This window comes from Poecilia latipinna, unplaced genomic scaffold (assembly GCF_001443285.1).
Source record: "Poecilia latipinna isolate Pla-1442-1.1 unplaced genomic scaffold, P_latipinna-1.0 Scaffold64, whole genome shotgun sequence".
In the NCBI taxonomy this organism is placed as follows: Eukaryota; Metazoa; Chordata; class Actinopteri; order Cyprinodontiformes; family Poeciliidae; genus Poecilia; species Poecilia latipinna.
Window position 1 is genome coordinate 271,038 of NW_015112680.1, and position 19,120 is coordinate 290,157.

The following is a 19,120-nucleotide window of genomic DNA, read 5'->3' on the forward strand; positions in this document are numbered from 1 at the left end:
CTGAAAAATCTGAATACAAAGGCATTTAAAAAATATTTTAAGTTAGCTTAACATGAGTCAAACACATTAGAAATGATCCATTTCTTGGAATAAATTGCGATGTTGTTCACTTAAATATTTCATTCGGTGTGTTTACACTACAAGACGCATCCGTTCATTCACACACAGACTGGCAGGGTCAGCGCAGTGTTTCTAAAACGAATCAAAGCAACACTCAGTGTTTTTGATGAGAGAGTAACATGATATGATGTGAAGCTTAAAAAGGTTTAAGGCTTTGAGATCAAATTAAATAAATAAAAAAACATTAACTAAATTTTTACACTGCATATGCTCACTCGTTATTCAAGTGAATGTAATAATTTTTTAAAACTACAAAATATGTACATCCTTCAACTAGGGATATGAAAACTTAATCCAAACAGACATTTTTGGTCTTAGTCCAGCTAAATAAAACTAATTCAGTTGCTAATGTTACATTAACTTTTGAAAAGGACAACTTAGAATTGAAAAATATCTACCATAGGATATTTGTTTTCATTTTTAAAAATTCACCAATTGTCGAGTGTTGATGTTGAGTAAAAGAAGTACTTTTTTTTTTTTTTTTTTTTTTTTAAGGTTTTTTCTTTTGTGGAAATTCAATGACATTGTTCCAGGAAATAAAATTTTGAAAAACTGCTAAAACTTTCATTAGTTGTTATAGTTACATTTAAAAACATTTACTTGTTCTTGATCATTTTTACTCAAAGTTATTAAGATTCACTGTGAATGAGTGAATCTATCTATCTATCTATCTATCTGCTGGAGAAGTGGATCTCCAACAGATCTGGAGATCCACTTCCTGTTGCAGAGTTCCAAGTTTCAGAACTTTGACCTAAATATTTAAACTAAAATTGACTAAATAAAACACATGCTTTGATCCATAGATTTTACAGCATAAAGATTTAGATATTTACACAAATCTTATTTTTCAGCTTTGGACCTTTATTTAATGTGTTGACAGTGTAATATCTGGACTCCCTTACTACATTTTGAGGTAATGTAATCTAGAAATGTAATCTTAAGAAATTTTCCTAAACGTGATCAAATTATTTATTTCCAAAGTTCAAATATATCAAACATGTCATTTGCAATTCTCTATTTGTAACTTCCTCGTGGCGCAGATCTCTCACATTAAATCAGGGCGACATCTAGTGTATTTATATGATTACTACAACACATGACAGTACTCCGTCTTCACAGCTTGAAATGGCGCAAAAATACAGACATGGCCAAATTTGTTCAAATTATCGATATAGATGAAAACACATATAGAAATAAAGAAAACAGCAGTGGCACCATTGGACATTAATGATTTCTTAACTTTATTCAGTGGGAAAAAAATGCCATGTTAGTTTTTAAGAAATTAAAAATTATTAAAATGGCATAATATTTGGTACCTCTAATAATCTCCTTTAAATAAATTTAACCCAAGCTTTAAAGTTAATTAAAGTGCTTAAAACATCTCATTAGTAATTAATGGGGGGCGGAAGAAGTGGCTCACAAAAGGGCAATGATAAAAATAATTATAACAATCCGTGCAATAAAGCAAAAATACACACCCGCCTTCACTTTAGGCAGGAGTTAAAATTAGCATGAAATATTCAGTTTGGATAAAAATAATTACCATTCTGCAAAGCTATTTAGGGAAAAACGTGCTTCTAAGATAAATAAACCTCCAGCAGAACCAGACTCAGAGAAACGTTTCTGACTTGTTGACTTCCTCTTTAGCCGGTTGAGCCATTCAGGCTCGTTAAGATAATATGTGCCTTTTAAAAACAACTCAAAGAAACTCCAGATGTTAACTTATCTCATAGCCCACACGTATATTTACATTTGTATTCCTCCTACACAAGAGGGCACCCGTTAACAATGAGTCCATACTCAGCTTTTCTTTTGCCAGGTTGGGTTTCACTCTAGAAACAGACACCCGTACTTCAGTGACACTCATTCTCTCCAAGACAAAAGGGAGGGTCAACTACCATATGGTTCCCTCCTAAAGGTGCCCCAGTCACGATTCAAAGCGCGTTCTCCCATAAATATCACATTAAGAGGTAAAGAGCTGCCCTTTTTCTGAGCACTGTAAGTTTAGCTCAAGCATTTCTGCAACGCAAAGAATTTTAATGGTATGGTATTGAGTCTTAAAAAAAGACAAGCAGACTCCCAGGCATCCAGAAATGTTTGTGGGATCTCTGCCTCTGTCTAACATGTGGTTCACGAGAAGAGGTTGTTTTCTTAGGACTTTTACCAGAGGGCTGGGCTTGGGTGAAGCAAGTGGGCTGGCTGCTCGTCTTACTGAATGACAAAAGGAAAAAAAAAGAAGAAAGGAAAGAGGGCAGAGTCATGCTTTGGGAAGCCTTTTCTATTTAAATTTATAGGTTCTCTACAAACACACCCACATGTGAACATACATTTGTATACAGCAGAGGCTAGCAGACAAAGTCAGGATGTGACATCATCCACAGGAAGAAAAACCAAACAGTTTTTCTTTATGCGTTTCTGTGTTGCCCGTGCTGCTGAGCAAAGTCAGAGCTCCACTGCCGGTTGACCATCGGAGAGGCAGGATTGAGAGGAGCCAGAGAGGGAACAACTGGCTCTGACTTCTACAGGGAGCATAATCCTCTCTGAACAACTTTCCGCCACATCCCAAACTCTCCGCCAAGGGATTTCAGTGAGGTACAGTGCTGAGAGTTTCATCCATTCAGTTGATTTCACATTCTTCACTGCTGAAGAAGTTTTTTGTTATCCTATCTGTTCTGTAGGAGTTGTTTTTTCTCTTCTCTGTGGACTTCTACTACTCCGGTGTGTCAGAGACAAACTGTTAAGATCAGAAAAGCATGCATGAAGTGCCTGTTATTCCCAGAGCATGATTAGACCTGTTTTAACCTGAGGTTGTTGAGACTTGCAGAGTGAACAAAATTAACGTCACTTCGTCGTCATTTTGACTGTCATGTTCCCAGTTGTTGATGGGTTTTGAAACAAGTTTGGTGTGTGTTTTGCTTTTGGATGAAAAAAAAAAAAAAGGTCTCTCAGACTCGTCAAACGAAACTCTGGAAATGTGCCTGCCCCTTTTTTTTCTTTTATTGGCACATCAGCTGCTGTCCCATGACCACGTATTCACTCTTCCACTCTGGTGAACTGAGAGCAATCCCAGTGTGAATGCTGCTTTTTACTGAGAACTAGTCTCTGTGCTTCTTTTTGTCTTTTCATCTAAAACTATAATTTTGTTACTAGGACCTATTCGATGAAAACTGTCTGGTGCACAAATTTACAAAAGTTCCCACATCTTGGTTTGTAACGTGGAGTCAAATGATAGTGAAGTTCCTGCTTTTTAGAAGGCATAGTGGCTTCAGGAAGGGAAAAAGCAACAGGAAACGGTAAGATCTGCAGTTAAAAATGGGACTCGGGACACAAACGCGGATATGCAGTAGTGTCATATTGCAACCTCACTCTTCACCGTGTCAAACCTGTGGTGACTCCATGTGCGTTTAGAGCTCAAAATTAAAAGGCAGCTTCTCAAGTAAACACGACGGAATAATTAAAACAACTCACTTCAACAAGCTCTTCATGACCTCAATTACATTTTTCATACCTTACTGAAGAAACTTTAATCTCTTCTCAAAGTATATATTTTTTTTCAATCTGCTGTTTCCTGTTTAGTTTTATTAACCAAAACATTTAGGGGTCTCTGTCATGCTGTTCCATCTCGCCAGTGAGATAAGTTCACTGAGGTCATTTAATCCGTAGGGAGTCACGGTGTGGCATTTATTTTCTCAATCAGGCTTGACTTGAGTGGCCCGACTCTTGTTCCAACAAATTTCTGCTATTTTTAAAGCCAACTGCTTTATTTTTTGCTCATGGACCTCAAAGAAGCTAATAAAGGTACAACTTATCCTCAGAGGTTATTTGTGTGTTTATTGTTAGACAATTTGCTTTCAAATTATCATGAGTAACAGCTTAGTTAAGAGAAGGTCTGGAAATGTATAGTGCTTCATTGGGAAGTGGAAAGAAAACTGAGTTTTCAGAAAGAAAACATTCTCAAATAAAAATCTAAAGAGTTTGGATTGCCTTTGTGTTTAGCCTACTTTAGTCAACTGTTTCAGGTTTCTGTATGGTCGAGCCATTTTGTGTCATTTTGTTTTGTTCACAGCCTCATGTAGTCCGCCCCGTCTTGTCACAACCCCCTGGCGAACTTTCCGTCCCTCTGACGGTCAGATTGGTCAGAATTTTGTGTTTGTGTTGGTTAATGTGAAAAACAGCCCCAACGACTTAACTTCAGCCAGACAGCAAGATGGATAGTTTAGAGGAGGAATTGCCTGAAGAAACACATGCAGTCAGACTAAAAAAAAAACTAAACTCTCCCTGCTCGGTCCTGGTCCGACGCAGTGACTATGTGTCCCACCGCTGCCTTTCGTTCTTTTTTCCGTCAGCACGGAAAATAAAATGAAATGTTGCTGCTTGTCAGTCATTATTTCCTCTTCCTCCAAAAGTGTGACCTTAATAATAGCTGTTCCTCTCTGCTATGATGCTGTGTTTACTACACTGTTGTGAACTACACATTTGACAAAACACCCCTGCTTCAGCATACACATTGTGTGCTGAAGCAGGAGGTTTTTCAATGAAACTCGCCTCGGTGTGTCTTGAAGAGTGTGTGAGAAATTGAAACCACATATGCATGTAGATCCAATCATGTTGTGCCTTTTCATCTGGTGTTCACCAGATTGTTGTCTAGACACATACAGTTTGCTCTTTTCTCTTCTCAAACTTTCTGTATCTCAGTCAGAATAATGTAGAGGCCCTTTTATATTTTAAACTGAATTTGATGCTGGACTTTGACTGGGCCAGCTCATTTTAGCTCCATTTATATATTTTATATTGTTCTGCTGGAAGGAGAACATCACCCTTTTGCAGCCACCAACAGCTTTCCCTCCAGTTTTGTTTTTTATTTTAGCTCAATTAATCTTCCTCTCAACTATGAGCAGCTTCCATGTCACTGCTGAAGAAGTTTAGTTTTTGTTGTGCCAGAGAAGGAAAATGCTTTTTTTTAAGCACTGACTCAGTGAGGTTGAACCGCAAGATTAAAAAAAAAACATGCTTGTTTTTCACATCACAACTATGCAGGCCTACTGTGTCTATGTCGAGGTCTATCACATAAAATCCCTAAAAAAGTTAATGCAGTATCAACATTTAGGAAGATTTGATCCCAGCTGATGAAGCAAAACTTTTTTTTTTAAATTTATTTTTAATTAAACCCATTTGCATATTCGACTGGTAGGATTTTGTGTTGTTTCCTTTAAAATTTTGGACTGACGGTGACCAAACCAGTAGATTGACAGGCAAGAGATATGTCTAACACATCTGTTGTTGCTCTTTACAGAAAAAGTTTCAGCTGGGAATCTTCACATGACAGACACTGACCCGTGGTAACCTGAACCAGGCTGCTCCCTCTCATTCACTCAGGAAGCTCAGCTTTATCAAACTCAAACTTATTCTTCATTGTGGAGGCCCTAATCTCCCCTTATCTCGGGGGAAGCGGCTGAGCCAATGGCGCTGTGTCTCGGACAAGTGTTCAGCAAAGCCAAAACGTTCAGGCCAAGGAAGCGCTTTGAGCCCGGCACGCAGCGCTTCGAACTCTACAAGAAGGCCCAGGCCTCGCTCAAGTCGGGCCTGGACCTGAGGAAAGTGGTACAGCTGCCCGAGGGGGAGAACCTCAACGACTGGATCGCGGTTCACGTGGTGGACTTCTTCAACAGGATCAACCTGATCTATGGCACCGTCAGCGAGTACTGCAGCGAGCGCACGTGCCCCATCATGTCCGGGGGCCTGAAGTACGAGTACAGATGGCAGGATGGCGAGGACTACAAGAAGCCCACCAAGCTGCCTGCCATCAAGTACATGAACCTGCTGATGGACTGGATAGAGTCTCTAATCAACAATGAGGACATCTTCCCCACCAGAGTAGGTGTGTGTGAGAACTTCACAAATGAAAGGTGTGACTGAGTGCATCATCTGGGAGAGGACCGGGCGTTTTGTGCAGTGATGCGTCAGTGCCTGCTATGTGACCTCATTAATGCTTTCCAACAAGAGGATCTAGTTCAATATGAGGTTAATTAGAAAGTGATATTGGCATTTAGCAGAGAATAGATAACAGTGGCAGTATTTTTTAATGACATGCATAATCATTGATTTAATGAGAGGTGAGAAGTGCCTGCATAAATGAGTTCAGTAGTTGGCGCTCAGATCAAAATTATCCTCTGCAAGACTCTGGAAAAGCCACAGTTTGATAGCTTTTCCACCACTTTCCTGAGTTAACTTATAAAAACTCGTAGTCTAACAGGCACAACAATTTTACTACTGTGTACATCTAGGAAAACTTTAATGTACCATTTGGGTTGTTGCACTTAAAGTATTTCTAATAGGATGTTTCCTATTTGTTGTTTTTATAATAGGGTGCAAAATAATCATATAATACAGATGCGCACCTCAGCAAATTGACTTCTTTCAGAACTGTTTTATTGTCTTGACTTTATAATAGAATGAAACACAACGGTTTTCAGATAACTTTTATTTTTGTAGTCAAAGCCCTAATTGGTCAACACCCAATGTCACAATGTCGACATAAAAATCGTAAATTATTCATTTCCTGCTGCTTTCCTGCAGGTGTACCATTTCCCAAGAACTTCCAGCAGGTGTGCAAGAAGATCCTGAGCCGTCTCTTCCGGGTGTTTGTGCATGTTTACATCCATCACTTTGACAGCATCTGCAGCATGGGCGCTGAGGCCCACATCAACACCTGCTACAAACACTACTACTACTTCATCTCAGAGTTCAGTCTCATCGATAACTCTGAACTGGAGCCTCTGGTGAGTTTTTAACATCCACGCCACTCTGTTAGCTGTCCATTGAATGAAAGAAAAGCTATTCCTTACTCACTATAGACAAGACAAACAATGCTTTGTTAAAGATTTTATATCTATGGAGTGTTTTGGGGAAAATTTATATTAATTTCAGAGGGATTTAAAATGCTAGACCAACAGAAACTACTGCATAATTGTGTTACAGAAGGGAAATTACACGATTTTCAGTTCATACATCAAGTATGTGGAAGGAGGTGCTCTGGTCATGATGTCCAAAATTGTATTTTTGTTTAGAGCAACATGTAAAATATGATTCAGTGCAGCTAACACTGCACAGGAAAATGGTGAAAATGGGAGCGGCAGCATTATGATGCAGGAATATTTCTCCCCAGAAAGAGAGAAGAGTGGCCAGAAATCTGGTCAGAGTTAATGGGAGGATGAATGAAGCTTGATTCTGGGTCAAAAAGGTTGTGATAACATGATTCAGTCAAAATCCAGACTTCAACACAATTCCATTGTGTCCAATTTATCAGAGCTGCTTTACAAAATAAAAGGGCTTACAGTGTTACAAAATATAAAGCACTTCAACACATCAGCTGTATTTTCTCCATGACAACAGTTTCCCATCCAGTTATTGATGGCAAATGGATAAATGTTAAATTTCTTGACCTCAACTTTCCGTCTCCAACGGAGGTTTTCAGCTGCTTTGAAGCAGTTGGCCTAAAACAACACGCCAACTCTTTGCAGTCATGTAATGAGAAAAGAATCTGTAATTTGTAGCATTTTTCCAGCAGAGAGCTCTATCACATCAGAGCAGATGGAGAACAGTGTTCGCCGTGCCAGCGAAAGGTTTCAATTATTCTTGCCTGAGCTGTGGAGCTCTTTCCACGAAGAAATGAAAATGAAGATGAGACAATTATTTCAGCATTCGCAGAGAAAAGAAATCCAGTTTTGTTTTCACATTATTACTTATTTTTTTTAAACTTCCTCATTATTGGTCTTGGAGGAACAAAAGCGGGAAATCTCACACCCGAATATCGGTTTCATTTTGAAACTCTAATTTCAGTTTATTGCAATGGATCTCTTTGAAAATACTGAATATTTATTGTGTTAACTCATTCCTCGTTTTTGCTTTGCAGAGGGAGATGACAGAGAAGATATGTACTTGACGAGAAGCACATGGACAGAGGAGTTTACACTATGACGTTATCTGAGCCCCCGGAGAGAACACCATCTGTAAAACATTCCAAAACGTTGGACAGTTTCATGGATTTCACTCACCTTCCACCTTCCTTTGGAGAGAGTCGCTGTACCTTCAGAGACAGTGCACGTTTTGTGGTGCTATATCTTTATACTTCTGTGTCCGCCTCTGGCAAAACGCCACTTCTTTTTTTCCTTGCATTTTATGTGGTTTTGCTTCAAGTTTGAGTTTTTATGTGTTGTGCTTGACGTATGAACGTTTTTGGTTATAAATGTTTTTATTAAACGTCTCTGAGCGTGTTTTTGATTATTGCAAAATAAAAGCACAGTAAGGCCATCAAATATTACACACCAATCGCAAACAAAACCCCTTGAGAACATAGCTGAATCTGTCAAAAAAAAAAAAAGAATAAATTTAGCAGCAGTTGTGTAAATTGTTGCTTTTCTGGTTTGATTGAAACCACTTATCAAATTTTTGTGTCCTACTTTTTTCAAAATATGGTATTTAGGCTCAACTTTATGATAAATCTCAGACTGACCCATCGTAAACAAACAAGTCAATAAAGAAAAAAGACAAGAATTTATACGTTCATACAATAAAATAAAGATGTTGCTAATCTTATAAGATTTTGGCCTCCTTTAAATTTATTTAAAAATATATAACATTTTGCATTAGGAAACATTTTTCAGGTCAGTTTCTGTTTTTTTTTTCTTTTTTATGGACAGTATTATCCCTTAATACCATGAATAAACATTAAATTACTGGAAATTGGAATTATAAATAAACAATTCAGCAAGTGTACATGAAACGGAGGCTTTAATAACAAAATAATTATTTATTTTTAAATGTATTAATCATCTGCATAAACAACCTGAAAATCCAACTTGCAACTACAGAGAAAACCCGCCATAACCATACTTTTCAAGCTTCTTGGTCACAACATGGTTTGAGTGGATAATCTAAGTAGAAAAACCTTATATAAATGTATACTCTGTATATTTAGTAATTACATAAAAATACAAAAAAAAACAAAAAAAACAAGAAAAAACACACAACAAATCCTATTTACACATAAGAACATATAAACATTCATTTATAAAGTGCACTTTATCAGACTTTGTCCTCATCTTGGGTTAAAATTTGGGGATATGGATGGTCTCCTTTGTGTCCTACATCCAAGACAGCAAAGTCTACATTATGATGGGAGCCACCAGAAAACAAAGTGGGAGGAACTCCTGTAAAATCCTGTCAACTGATTTCACAATCTGTGGAATAGATATAGAGTAATAATACCTTTTAGACAATTGCATTATTTGACGAACCGTGATACTTTTAGCCCTCCGTAGTCCAAATGCAAATTGGACATTATTCAGTGTATACATAACAATCATTCTACCTCTTTGTGCTGACTTGTCAGCACTCTGAAAGGGGCGTGAGGCTGAGTAAAAAAAAAGTCTCTCGTCACGCACAAAAATTCCCCTCTACGTGGATTGAGGCGTGGAGCCAGTCACGTATAGTGACGTAACGCAGGCAACCTCATTCTCCACCAATAGAAAAACGGGAAAACCGGAATGGCCGGGCCGACAGTCTGTTTATGCGTTTTCCCGCCCTGTGCGTCATTGGCTGCCTGACTGATTGATCTCAGTTAGCAATGGGAGCTTACATCAGCTGGCGGCAGAGGCTTTGACAGGAAGGATTTGGCTGCTCTGGAGTCCAGGTCAGAGTGTTTTTTATTTTGTTTTATCTGACTGCGTATGTGGGATTATTTGAACTCTCTCGTGACAGGGTTAGCTTCAACAGTCAAACAACTAGGAATGAAACGATAGAAGAAGTTAGCCTAGCTGGTTAGCTAACCTTAGCCACAGATGGCTAAGTAGCAGGGGGTAAAGAAAAAAAAAGGGCTGTTTTGTTTACGAACAGAACTGCCAATTCCACACTTTTGGACGAGTTGTTAAGTAATCAGGTTGTTGATAAAATTCAGACCATCCGCATTCTATAAAAGAAGACATCAGGTTTACTTCGGATAAAACTAAAACCAATAAGTTTACAAGAAGTAGCCGATCCGGTTTTGACTGAATGCACACAAACTAAAAATATTTGACAAATTCAGACATGCATTTCTACAGAAGCTACATAATTGTATTCTTAGGTGATTTACTGCCATAGCTCAAATTCTGTACATGTACTCTCTTCTCCCTACACGCAGTAGCTTGTTGTTACGCTTCTTGCACTGAATTTCTCACTAATTCCGTTTGTAATCCTTTAGTTGGCAGATATGGTGAGGCATGGCGTGATGTCGGAGCTGCAGACCATCCAGCAGCCTCACCAGGTTTGGTCTGGTCTTATCTCTTACTATCTCTCTGCTTTCGCTTCCTGAAATGCGTTTCAGGATGTTGAGCTTACTGGAAGTAGTTCTCACACTGCCTGGCCTTATCTGACAAAATAAAAACAGAAGCTCAACCATAATTCATGAGTCATTCACTCTAAAAGGTTGGGTGAAGATTTGCATTTGTAACCAGGGTTGAGGTGGGTTTCTAATGCTAGAAATACAACTATAACTTTGTTCAGACGTCTTAAAAAGAAGATTGTATGAACAAGATTCTGCGAAATTGAACAACCAAGCCCAAGTGGACATATTATTCATTGTTTTTCTTGCATTTTCTGCTGGACCACCACCTGATTTCTCTGGCTGCTCTCGCTTCACCCCCCCCCTCTTTCTCCCTCCCCTGGCTGTTCGGCCTGCTTCTCTGTGTTACAGGGTAACCCCCTGGCTGGGGGCCAAGTAGGACAAACCTGTGCGAGAATCCAGAACAATGGGAACATCACGGAAGAACCGCAGCCCCTCTCGCAGGGTACAGCAGGTATGCACCACTTGTAATGGTTGTAGCAGCTGTATGCACGCTCGTTTGAATGGCAGCACATCCTGGTAAATGTTACATTACACGTGTAGATTAAGAATTTTCTGCTCTGCTGCAGAGATTGAGAAAAGTCAGCCGGTGAACATCCCGGATTTTTCCAAAAGGAGAAAGAAGAAACGGACTAGAGCAACCGACAGCTTCACAGGCACCTTTAATGGTAATGAAGTTATTTGACAGTGTCGTCCTCATCGCTTGACAACGAGACGCAGTGGCGTTAATGTCCTGCTTTCTCTCGCATAGATCTGTACAAACTGACAGATGAGGTGCTTGGTCAGGGGGCTTATGCTAAAGTTCAAGGATGTGTGAGCCTGCAAAATGGACAGGAGTTTGCTGTGAAAGTGAGTTATTATTATTTATTATTTTTTTTTTTTTGTCAGATAAGTACAACTGTATGTTTTTATATAGACAACTAAACATGTCTTGCGTGTCGTCTTGGGCAGATCATAGAAAAGGCCGCAGGGCACAGCCGAAGCAGAGTATTTCGAGAGGTGGAGACTCTCTATCAGTGTCAAGGAAACAAGTGAGTTGTTCATGCAATCTGTTCGTCATTTCTGTTAAAAACATGCTCAAACAATAAATGAAACCCATTCTAAACAGCTCTGAATGTCTCTGTCCAGGAACATCTTGGAACTGATCCAATTCTTTGAAGACAGCTCGTACTTTTACTTGGTGTTTGAAAAGCTGCGTGGAGGCAAGTATGAAATATTAACGGTGCCATCTGCACACGTCTAACATGTTTATTTATTTTTTATCGGTTTCTCAGTATTTCCAAAAGTATTCATAACCCTTGTGCTTTTTCCAATATGCTACCATGAAATCAAATGTATCTCCTTTGGATTTTATGTGTTCAACTAGCATAAAGAGAGTTTAGTAAACTGTGGATTTCTTTTCAAAAATGCTAAAAATTAAAAGGAGTGTGAGTATGGAGGAATTTTTCTGCCATAATCCAAGAGCACACATTTTCAGTCTGTACAACACTTTCAACTTTCGAGGAGAAGCTTTGAGTACAAGCATTTCAAGTTTTCAGAAGAAAGACATGAAGTCCGGCTTTCAAAATATTAACGTAAGCAAAAGTACTAAAAAGTTTCGAGAACAAAAGATATGAACTCCTGCTTTCGGACTGAAAATGTGTGCTCTCGGGATTATGGCAGAAAAAATTCCTCCATATGTGAAAACTTTTGCGAGGCGCTGTAAACAGAAATGTAAGTAATCCTCCTTTCTTCCCGCAGGCTCCATTCTTACACACATCCAGAACCGAAAGCACTTCAACGAACTGGAGGCCAGCAAGGTGGTCCGGGACATTGCGCAAGCCTTGGACTTTCTGCACACAAAGGGTACATTTGTTTCTGAACAGCTTACGTGTCGAAGTCTTGACGTGAAAAAGATTTAGTTTGGAGTGTGTTTTTTATTTCTCAGGAATTGCTCACAGGGACCTCAAGCTGGAAAACATCCTGTGCGAATACACAGACCGGGTAAGTGACGTTATTAAGCTTTAAGGGAGACGGTTATCCCTGTACATATTTGTTATGGCTGTAATAAATGTCCTTCCCCTTTTTCTGTTTTCTCTCAGGTGTCGCCAGTAAAAATCTGCGACTTTGATCTGGGAAGCGGCGTAAAGCTCAGCAGCGCCTGTACTCCCATAACGACGCCAGAGCTCACCACGCCGGTACGGGCTCGTTAACATTTCACTCCAAACTCCGATTTACGACTTGGCCGTGACTTTTTAAACACGCCGACGTCTCGCTTCTCTCAGTGCGGCTCAGCGGAGTACATGGCTCCAGAAGTAGTGGAGGCGTTCACCGACGAGGCCTCCTTCTACGACAAGCGCTGCGACCTGTGGAGCCTCGGCGTCATCCTCTACATCCTGCTGAGTGGAAGCCCCCCCTTCACAGGCCACTGTGGCACCGACTGCGGGTGGGATCGGGGGGAAGCATGCAGAGCGTGCCAGGTGTGCTCTCAAGTTTAGTTTCTGTGCTTATAACGTCTGACAAAACACGCATTATTACATGCATTGATAGAGCTTTACAGTTCCATCTCCATACAAGTGAAATAAAGTAATGCTTATATAAATCATTGCATGTATCAAGTAGGTGGCGGTCCAGAGAAATGGCAAAAATAGCAGGTCTTTGTGTTAATCAATCAATTAATGTTTGGTGTGTATAGGACATTTTAGCAGCAGGGCTGTTTGAGGTGCTTTATGTAATTAAAAACATAAAAATTACAAAGTTTTAAAGAAAACACCATACAAAACATTACATTTTGATGTGGTAGTGATATGTTAAAAAAAGAAAAGACAAAGTTTTACTCACTTCCCATCAGGTTGAAGATCCAGGATTTCACTGTTTACGAAAGTTAAATCAAGAAATACCTTTTGTACGTTGGTCACTTCTGAAACTGAACATGCAACGTTATCCATCATAAGTGTTTATGTCTTTTAAAATGTCGATTAAAACGTCATCATATTTATGTTTGGAAAGAAGTAAGATTAGGTCGTACTGCTTTCCTCAGAGTTTCCTGTTTGAGAGCATCCAGGAGGGCAAGTACGAGTTTCCAGACAAGGACTGGGCTCACATCACAGACGGAGCCAAGGATCTCATATCGAAGCTGCTGGTTCGGGACTCCACTCTGCGCCTCAGCGCTGCTCAGGTCCTGCAGCATCCTTGGCTACAGGGGGTCGGTATTATTTCCATATATTTAGGTTTAGGACTTGTGTTGTTTGATTTGATCCTGTGAGTAAACTGTTATAATCCTTTTTTTTTATATATATATTTACAGAATGCACCAGAGAGAGGTCTTCCAACTCCTCGTGTCCTACAGAGGTTTGCTTTGCGAGTTTTTTATGTCTTTACGATGCTTTGAAACAAAACAGACACATTTTAGGCAGCGGAAGGGAGACGTAAATGATTTTGAGTTGAAAGGGACATTTTTTTTTTTTTTTTAGAGCGTTATTTCCTCGTCCAGCGGAACGAGGAATTAGCTTTTTGTAGGTCGTGCGGACAGCGTTGGTCGTTAAAACACAGAATCTCCTCTTTTCAGGAACAGCAGCACCAAGGACTTGACCCAGTTTGCAGCAGAAGCCATCGCCTTTAACCGGCAGCTCTCCCAGCACGACGAGCAGCAGGAGGACTCGGCGTCCATCGTCTGCTCCATGAGGCTGTCCCCTCCTTCCAATTCCCGGCTGGCCCGCAGACGGGCCCAGTCCAACGCTCTGCGCAGCGGGCACTTCTCTCCTGTTTCTGATGACCTAGCAGCCTGAGCCACCAGCACAGCTTCCCTCCTGGTTGTCTTCGCTAACCAATATCAGATTCTACCAGCTCTTTCATTTTTTTTGTTTTGTTTTGTTTTGTTTTGTTTTGTCTTTTGCACAGGGAGTCTCATTGGAGCACTCACGTGGCATCAGAGTTGACTAACTTTACATGCAACACTTTTTTTTAAGCTGCCTAGGTTTTAAACTCCCGAGATCACTTTTCGCTTTAAAAAAAAAAGTATTTCTTAAGCTTTACCGATGTATTTATTGGTAATTCTCAACCAAAAAGCCAACAACAAAACCTCTGTTGTTGCCAGCAGATAAATCTAGGACATATAATTAGCAGAACAGCGTTTTAGAGGTGCAGCCGTTTACTGTCCTCATGTGAAAATCATTTTGTTTTTGCTGATTTTATTTCTCTCTTCTTTTTTTTATTAGCTGTGAATTATTCAGTATTTTGATTTTACTATTAAGCTTCAGAAAAGGGATGATTTGTGCTTCTTAAAGCCCGTATGTGGATGTGATTGGATGTTTGTGTTTATGTTTGAAGGATAGAAGTGGACGACTCTTGGAGAAACCTGGAGCTTTTTATTCATATTACCAGTTAAAGTCATTATGTGTTAATTGCATGAGTGTGATTTTCAGGTGCTTGAATTAAGGATCTTTTCACTGCAACACAACCTACCTGTAGCACTGCTGTACTTTAAAATGAACGTAGTTTGAGTGAATGCAAGAGAAGCCCATTGGTGCCACTTCAAAGAAAACTGAACTCATAGTCGCTGTTTATGAGCGTTAAAGTTATAACTGTGAGGTAATAATTATCATTAAATGCAATGTATATTTAAAGTCAAATCAATTAAATATACATTAAAAAAGGTAACTATTTTGAGATAAACATTTTTATTGTGTTTTTTATTCTGTTTTTCCATTTGTTTTGCAACACCAATTTTCTTTTTTTTTTTTTTTTAAACAATAAGTTTATTATAAGTCCAGGTACAACGTCAAAATTATGGTTATCTACCTCATAACGTTTTTAATGTGAATTATAACTTTTTTTTTTATAAAACTTAACTGAGAATTGTGACTTCAGATTTCATCATTTGAATTAAAAATCATCAGTAATATATTTACAACCCATAATTTTAGCATTGAAATGCGTGGCTATGACTCAATTTCTTTGAAGTTGTCTGAATGGGCTTCCATGGTTCGAGGAGAATATAATGTATGCAGAGCATTATGATTTATTTTTTTTAAATCTTTATTTCAATCCTCCAGATAGGTTTTGTTTTGCTCTAAAAACAAAAAAAAAAATGAAACACCACAACAAATATTGATTTATTTTTTTCTGCTCAGTTGTTTAGTACATTTGGAGTTTTTTTTTTTTTTTGTAGACTTGAGCTGTGATTCTTGCTTTTAAAGTTGTAGATAGTCATAAAAGTCAAAGGGATTTATTTTCATGTTACATTTGATGGTAAGAAATTGGCCTAAAGTAATTAAGGGGATTTATTTTTGTAAGTGTATTTTGTTTAGTTTTGTATTTGGTAATGTGAACATGGAAGCAAAAGGGATTGGGAAAGCTGAAGTATTTTGACTTCATTTTGTTTTCGGTTCATGTTCGGGCTGCCGTATCCACCTGAACTTCTTTTAACCCTTTTAAATTTACTTGCCGCCCTCGAACAGACCCCTTCCCCTCCCATCTTTCCCGTATCTCGTGCTGTTGCCATGGTCACCCCATCTCTTCAGCATCTGAGAGCTTTCATTGTCAAGCAGGAATTAAGAGAGATTTGCTCTGAGACAACATCAGGAAACAATTACTTGCCATGTTAAAACCCCCGCTCTTGTTTTTTATGAATCCTAAAAAGAACCCCTCCCTTCCCGGCCGCCCCCCTTATGCCGGGTTTTAATGGCATCAAATGAGATGCGGTAATGGGTACGCAATTAAGGAGCCCCGCAGAGCTTTGATGTAGGACCTGATGAGCAAAGCTGTTCTTGTGCATGGAGCAGATTTCCACTGGGATGCTGTGTTCTCAATAAAAAAATTTTGAAATATCACCTCTTGTGTAATTTGTGTTGGTTTGTGTTCAACGGTTATCTCTTAATATACTTGCTCTGACTCAGGGGATGTCAGTAGTTTTTATTTTCAAAGGCTCTTTTGTGCGAGCTGAAGGCCAAAGGGAGGGGGAAGGATGTAGAAAGTAATTGCTTGGTGGAAAAAAAAAAGAAAAACGAAGAAACAGGCTTCCTCTGAAATAGTTTGTCATTATGATTTATATGACATCTGAGAAGTATCTGTTTTTATGCAGTGACTTTTGCTTTTCTAATAGCCTTAAATAATAATAATAATAATAAAAACTTTAAGTAATTATTTTAAATAGCTTAAGAATTAACCGTAACTTACTGATTCCTATTTTGTCAAAGTTCTCGTTATCGGAGGAAAGGGTATTTGGATGAGGATGATTTGACAGTTTGTTTGACTTGACTCTTTACCGCTCCTAGTGGTGAGAGGCGAGCAGTGCAGCAGCTGCTTTCTGCTGTTCACCTACTGGAGGGAGAGACAACATTCACCCCGCAGCTGCTGTGCAACAGGATGCAGAGACAGAGCGCGGCCAGGCACCCAGCAGGACTACGGGTTCAATAAAAGGTAAGTGACGCGGAGTTGTTGGTAATAATGCTGCTGAAATGAACTTTTAATGGTTTATGTGATTCTTCCAGTTTTGCCTGGGTATAGATCTGTGTGCCTCAAATCAAAAATCCTTCATTCATCCTGAAATTAAATGAAAATGTTTCTTCAAACAGTTGTAGATTATGATGGTTGTGGGGGAGGGAGATTCTCCTGTAACGGTCCGTATCGCAGCTCTTCTGTAGACGCCTCTGACTGGAGACAGTTTGATCATACATGACAGTCTCTCGTTTGCTTAAAGGTGCCCAAACATGACGATTGAGACGTTGAGAAATGTACCAACGACGACTAAAAAACTGAAACTTTCTCCCACAAAACTCTGTGTGTGCAGTGATGAAGTGCTTCGTCCAATCCTGTTAAGACATGGTGCTACCTGATGAGAAATCAAGACCATCTGCTCCCAGCAACATCCCAGAGCGGCGCAGCCTGCGGCACCAGAACCTGCCCTCCCCGGCTCTGTGCTGCGCCTGCGGCCTGTGCATCATGCTGGCCGGCATCAACATCACCCTGGTCGGAGCTTTCGCCTTCGGCACCTTCAGCCTGGCGGCCAACCCTCCCATCATCATCGGGCCCCTCCTCTTGCTGCTGGCTCTGGCTTTCTTCACGGCCTGCTGCGTGGTCAGCAGGAGACCCCCGTCCCACATGGCTCGGAAGACCCAGGGAGGGGAGAAGTGGGGGCTGATGCGGATGGGGACGGTCGCCTTCGAGATGGAGATGAGCGAGCACACCCTGCAGGACACGACGGCCATCCAGCTCAGCCCCACAAACTCCCTCAGCTCCTCTCACAAGTCCACGTCGAACCAGGGGGACGGCTCGGCTCTGGCCTCCTGTCAGAGTGAGACCAAAGAGCCGCAGGGCTCTGAGAAGAGTGACACGGGTGCTGACGGGGATAAAACGAGTCTGACCTCTGAAAACAAGGAGAGCACTTCCACACAACTGCTGCCTGACCAGAAGACATCCTCCTCCACATAGCATGGACCGGCTGTGCTTGACTGGACGACTGTTTATCCCACCGCAGGACGGGTGCATCTGATGGACCTCAAACGTCTTTTCAACACAAGGAAAAACTGTAAAAAGAGATCAGATATGCTCCAACTGAGACCTTCCACTATGTTTGAGCTCTTACTTCAAAATGTAGACCAATTCTGGTCCTGGAAACAATTTTTTCTGCTTCCTTTGTAACAGTTTTGAATATGAAGGGGTTGCAGGATTTCTGCATCGATGCATTTGTTCCTAACCTTTCTCAGATTTATTGACTAAAAATAGTGGGAGTCATTAATTGTGATGCTTTTATTGAATCTGTGAAAAACATTTTTTTTTAAGCCATTAGCTTTCTGTTCACCAGTAAGAGCAAATCAACATAAAACTGCCTAATTTTACAACTGCCTAATCTGTGGTATATTTTTTTCTTGTTTTTCTAAAATGCTGCTGTATGTTTTTTTATTTTATTTATTTTTTTAATCTTTTCTGGTTGTGTCGTTGTGTGTTTCTCTTCAAGGCCACCGTGCTGCACGCTACAACATGTCGTGCAGCTCCTGTAATTACTCAATTGCGTTATAGGATATTGTTACATGTTTATTGCTGTTCTCCGAGATAGACGCTGTCCTTCCTCCAACAGAAAGAGAAATTTGCTCATTTTTCTTCTTTTTCGTGAAAAAAAAAAAAAACCTGGCATAGGCAGATTATTTCTTATTTGTGCCCAATAGGCTGACTGGTGTTTGTTGCTGCTGCTCTAGATGTGAGGATGGAAGATAATATGCGTCCAGCTGAGCCCCATTGAGAAAAAGGCTGCTCTGTGAGCCTCACTGACAGTTTATCATTAACATTATATAACAACTCTGAGTTTGATTCTCTCACAGTTCACATCACTTGTTGCGTAAGGCGGCAACAACTCGAAATGTGTAAAAAAGAAAAACTAACAATTGTTTCATTCTGTATGTCATGTGAAACGCAAATAAAGAGAGCATCTCCTGTGTCAGCTTGGAGCCTTGCGATCTCTGCCGTTGTCAGTGGTCGTTACGAACATGAAGCCATTAAAAAAAAAAAAAAAAAAATCCTGTCAGGTTATGTAAGAAAAGTGTGCAGGTTGTAAGGATAAACTCATTTGTTATCTGAGAAACACCAGCGGCAACCGTGCAAACAATCCCCTCTTAGCGAATTGCCCATCACTTGGCATCAGGC

The 19,120-nt window shown here is 39.9% G+C and overlaps 3 protein-coding genes across 5 annotated transcripts; all 3 read left to right on the forward strand.

Moving 5' to 3' along the window:
• Positions 1 to 1,990: 1,990 nt before the first annotated feature.
• mob3c (MOB kinase activator 3C) lies at positions 1,991 to 8,384 on the forward strand. 3 transcript variants are annotated; one of them, XM_015058797.1, is made up of 4 exons: positions 2,000 to 2,712; positions 5,414 to 5,998; positions 6,697 to 6,899; positions 8,033 to 8,384. In XM_015058797.1, exons 2-4 carry the CDS (start codon positions 5,581 to 5,583, stop codon positions 8,060 to 8,062), a joined length of 651 nt encoding a protein of 216 aa, XP_014914283.1. In that variant the 5' UTR covers positions 2,000 to 2,712; positions 5,414 to 5,580; the 3' UTR covers positions 8,063 to 8,384. The 3 variants fall into 3 exon arrangements, with proteins under 3 accessions (XP_014914293.1, XP_014914283.1, XP_014914289.1); XM_015058803.1 differs by lacking the exon at positions 2,000 to 2,712 and adding an exon at positions 2,819 to 3,413; XM_015058807.1 differs by lacking the exon at positions 8,033 to 8,384 and having other exon boundaries at positions 1,991 to 2,712; positions 5,414 to 5,994; positions 6,697 to 6,835.
• A 1,288-nt stretch (positions 8,385 to 9,672) lies between these two features.
• On the forward strand, positions 9,673 to 15,154 carry mknk1 (MAPK interacting serine/threonine kinase 1). The gene is made up of 14 exons (XM_015058836.1): positions 9,673 to 9,811; positions 10,361 to 10,423; positions 10,853 to 10,955; positions 11,071 to 11,169; positions 11,253 to 11,350; positions 11,453 to 11,532; positions 11,630 to 11,703; positions 12,242 to 12,346; positions 12,429 to 12,484; positions 12,583 to 12,678; positions 12,766 to 12,960; positions 13,521 to 13,685; positions 13,788 to 13,831; positions 14,049 to 15,154. The coding sequence occupies exons 2-14, from the start codon at positions 10,370 to 10,372 to the stop codon at positions 14,266 to 14,268; spliced, it is 1,389 nt and encodes a 462-aa protein (XP_014914322.1). The 5' UTR covers positions 9,673 to 9,811; positions 10,361 to 10,369; the 3' UTR covers positions 14,269 to 15,154.
• Positions 15,155 to 15,573: 419 nt separating this feature from the next.
• Positions 15,574 to 18,606, forward strand: LOC106963764 (uncharacterized). Its single transcript, XM_015058848.1, has 2 exons — positions 15,574 to 16,900; positions 17,271 to 18,606. The coding sequence occupies exon 2, from the start codon at positions 17,303 to 17,305 to the stop codon at positions 17,909 to 17,911; it is 609 nt and encodes a 202-aa protein (XP_014914334.1). The 5' UTR covers positions 15,574 to 16,900; positions 17,271 to 17,302; the 3' UTR covers positions 17,912 to 18,606.
• The last annotated feature ends 514 nt before the right edge of the window (positions 18,607 to 19,120 follow it).

What these genes read in the sequence shown, in the direction of transcription:
- mob3c (XM_015058797.1), top strand. Translation starts at nt 5,581, where the DNA reads ATGGCGCTGTGTCTCGGACAAGTGTTCAGCAAAGCCAAAACGTTCAGG. An exon ending in CATCTTCCCCACCAGAGTAG is followed by an intron (nt 5,999 to 6,696) that starts GTGTGTGTGAGA and finishes GCTTTCCTGCAG; the next exon opens with GTGTACCATTTCCCAAGAAC. An exon ending in ACTCTGAACTGGAGCCTCTG is followed by an intron (nt 6,900 to 8,032) that starts GTGAGTTTTTAA and finishes TTTGCTTTGCAG; the next exon opens with AGGGAGATGACAGAGAAGAT.
- mknk1 (XM_015058836.1), top strand. Translation starts at nt 10,370, where the DNA reads ATGGTGAGGCATGGCGTGATGTCGGAGCTGCAGACCATCCAGCAGCCT. An exon ending in CCATCCAGCAGCCTCACCAG is followed by an intron (nt 10,424 to 10,852) that starts GTTTGGTCTGGT and finishes TCTGTGTTACAG; the next exon opens with GGTAACCCCCTGGCTGGGGG. An exon ending in ACTCCTCGTGTCCTACAGAG is followed by an intron (nt 13,832 to 14,048) that starts GTTTGCTTTGCG and finishes TCCTCTTTTCAG; the next exon opens with GAACAGCAGCACCAAGGACT.
- LOC106963764 (XM_015058848.1), top strand. Translation starts at nt 17,303, where the DNA reads ATGGTGCTACCTGATGAGAAATCAAGACCATCTGCTCCCAGCAACATC.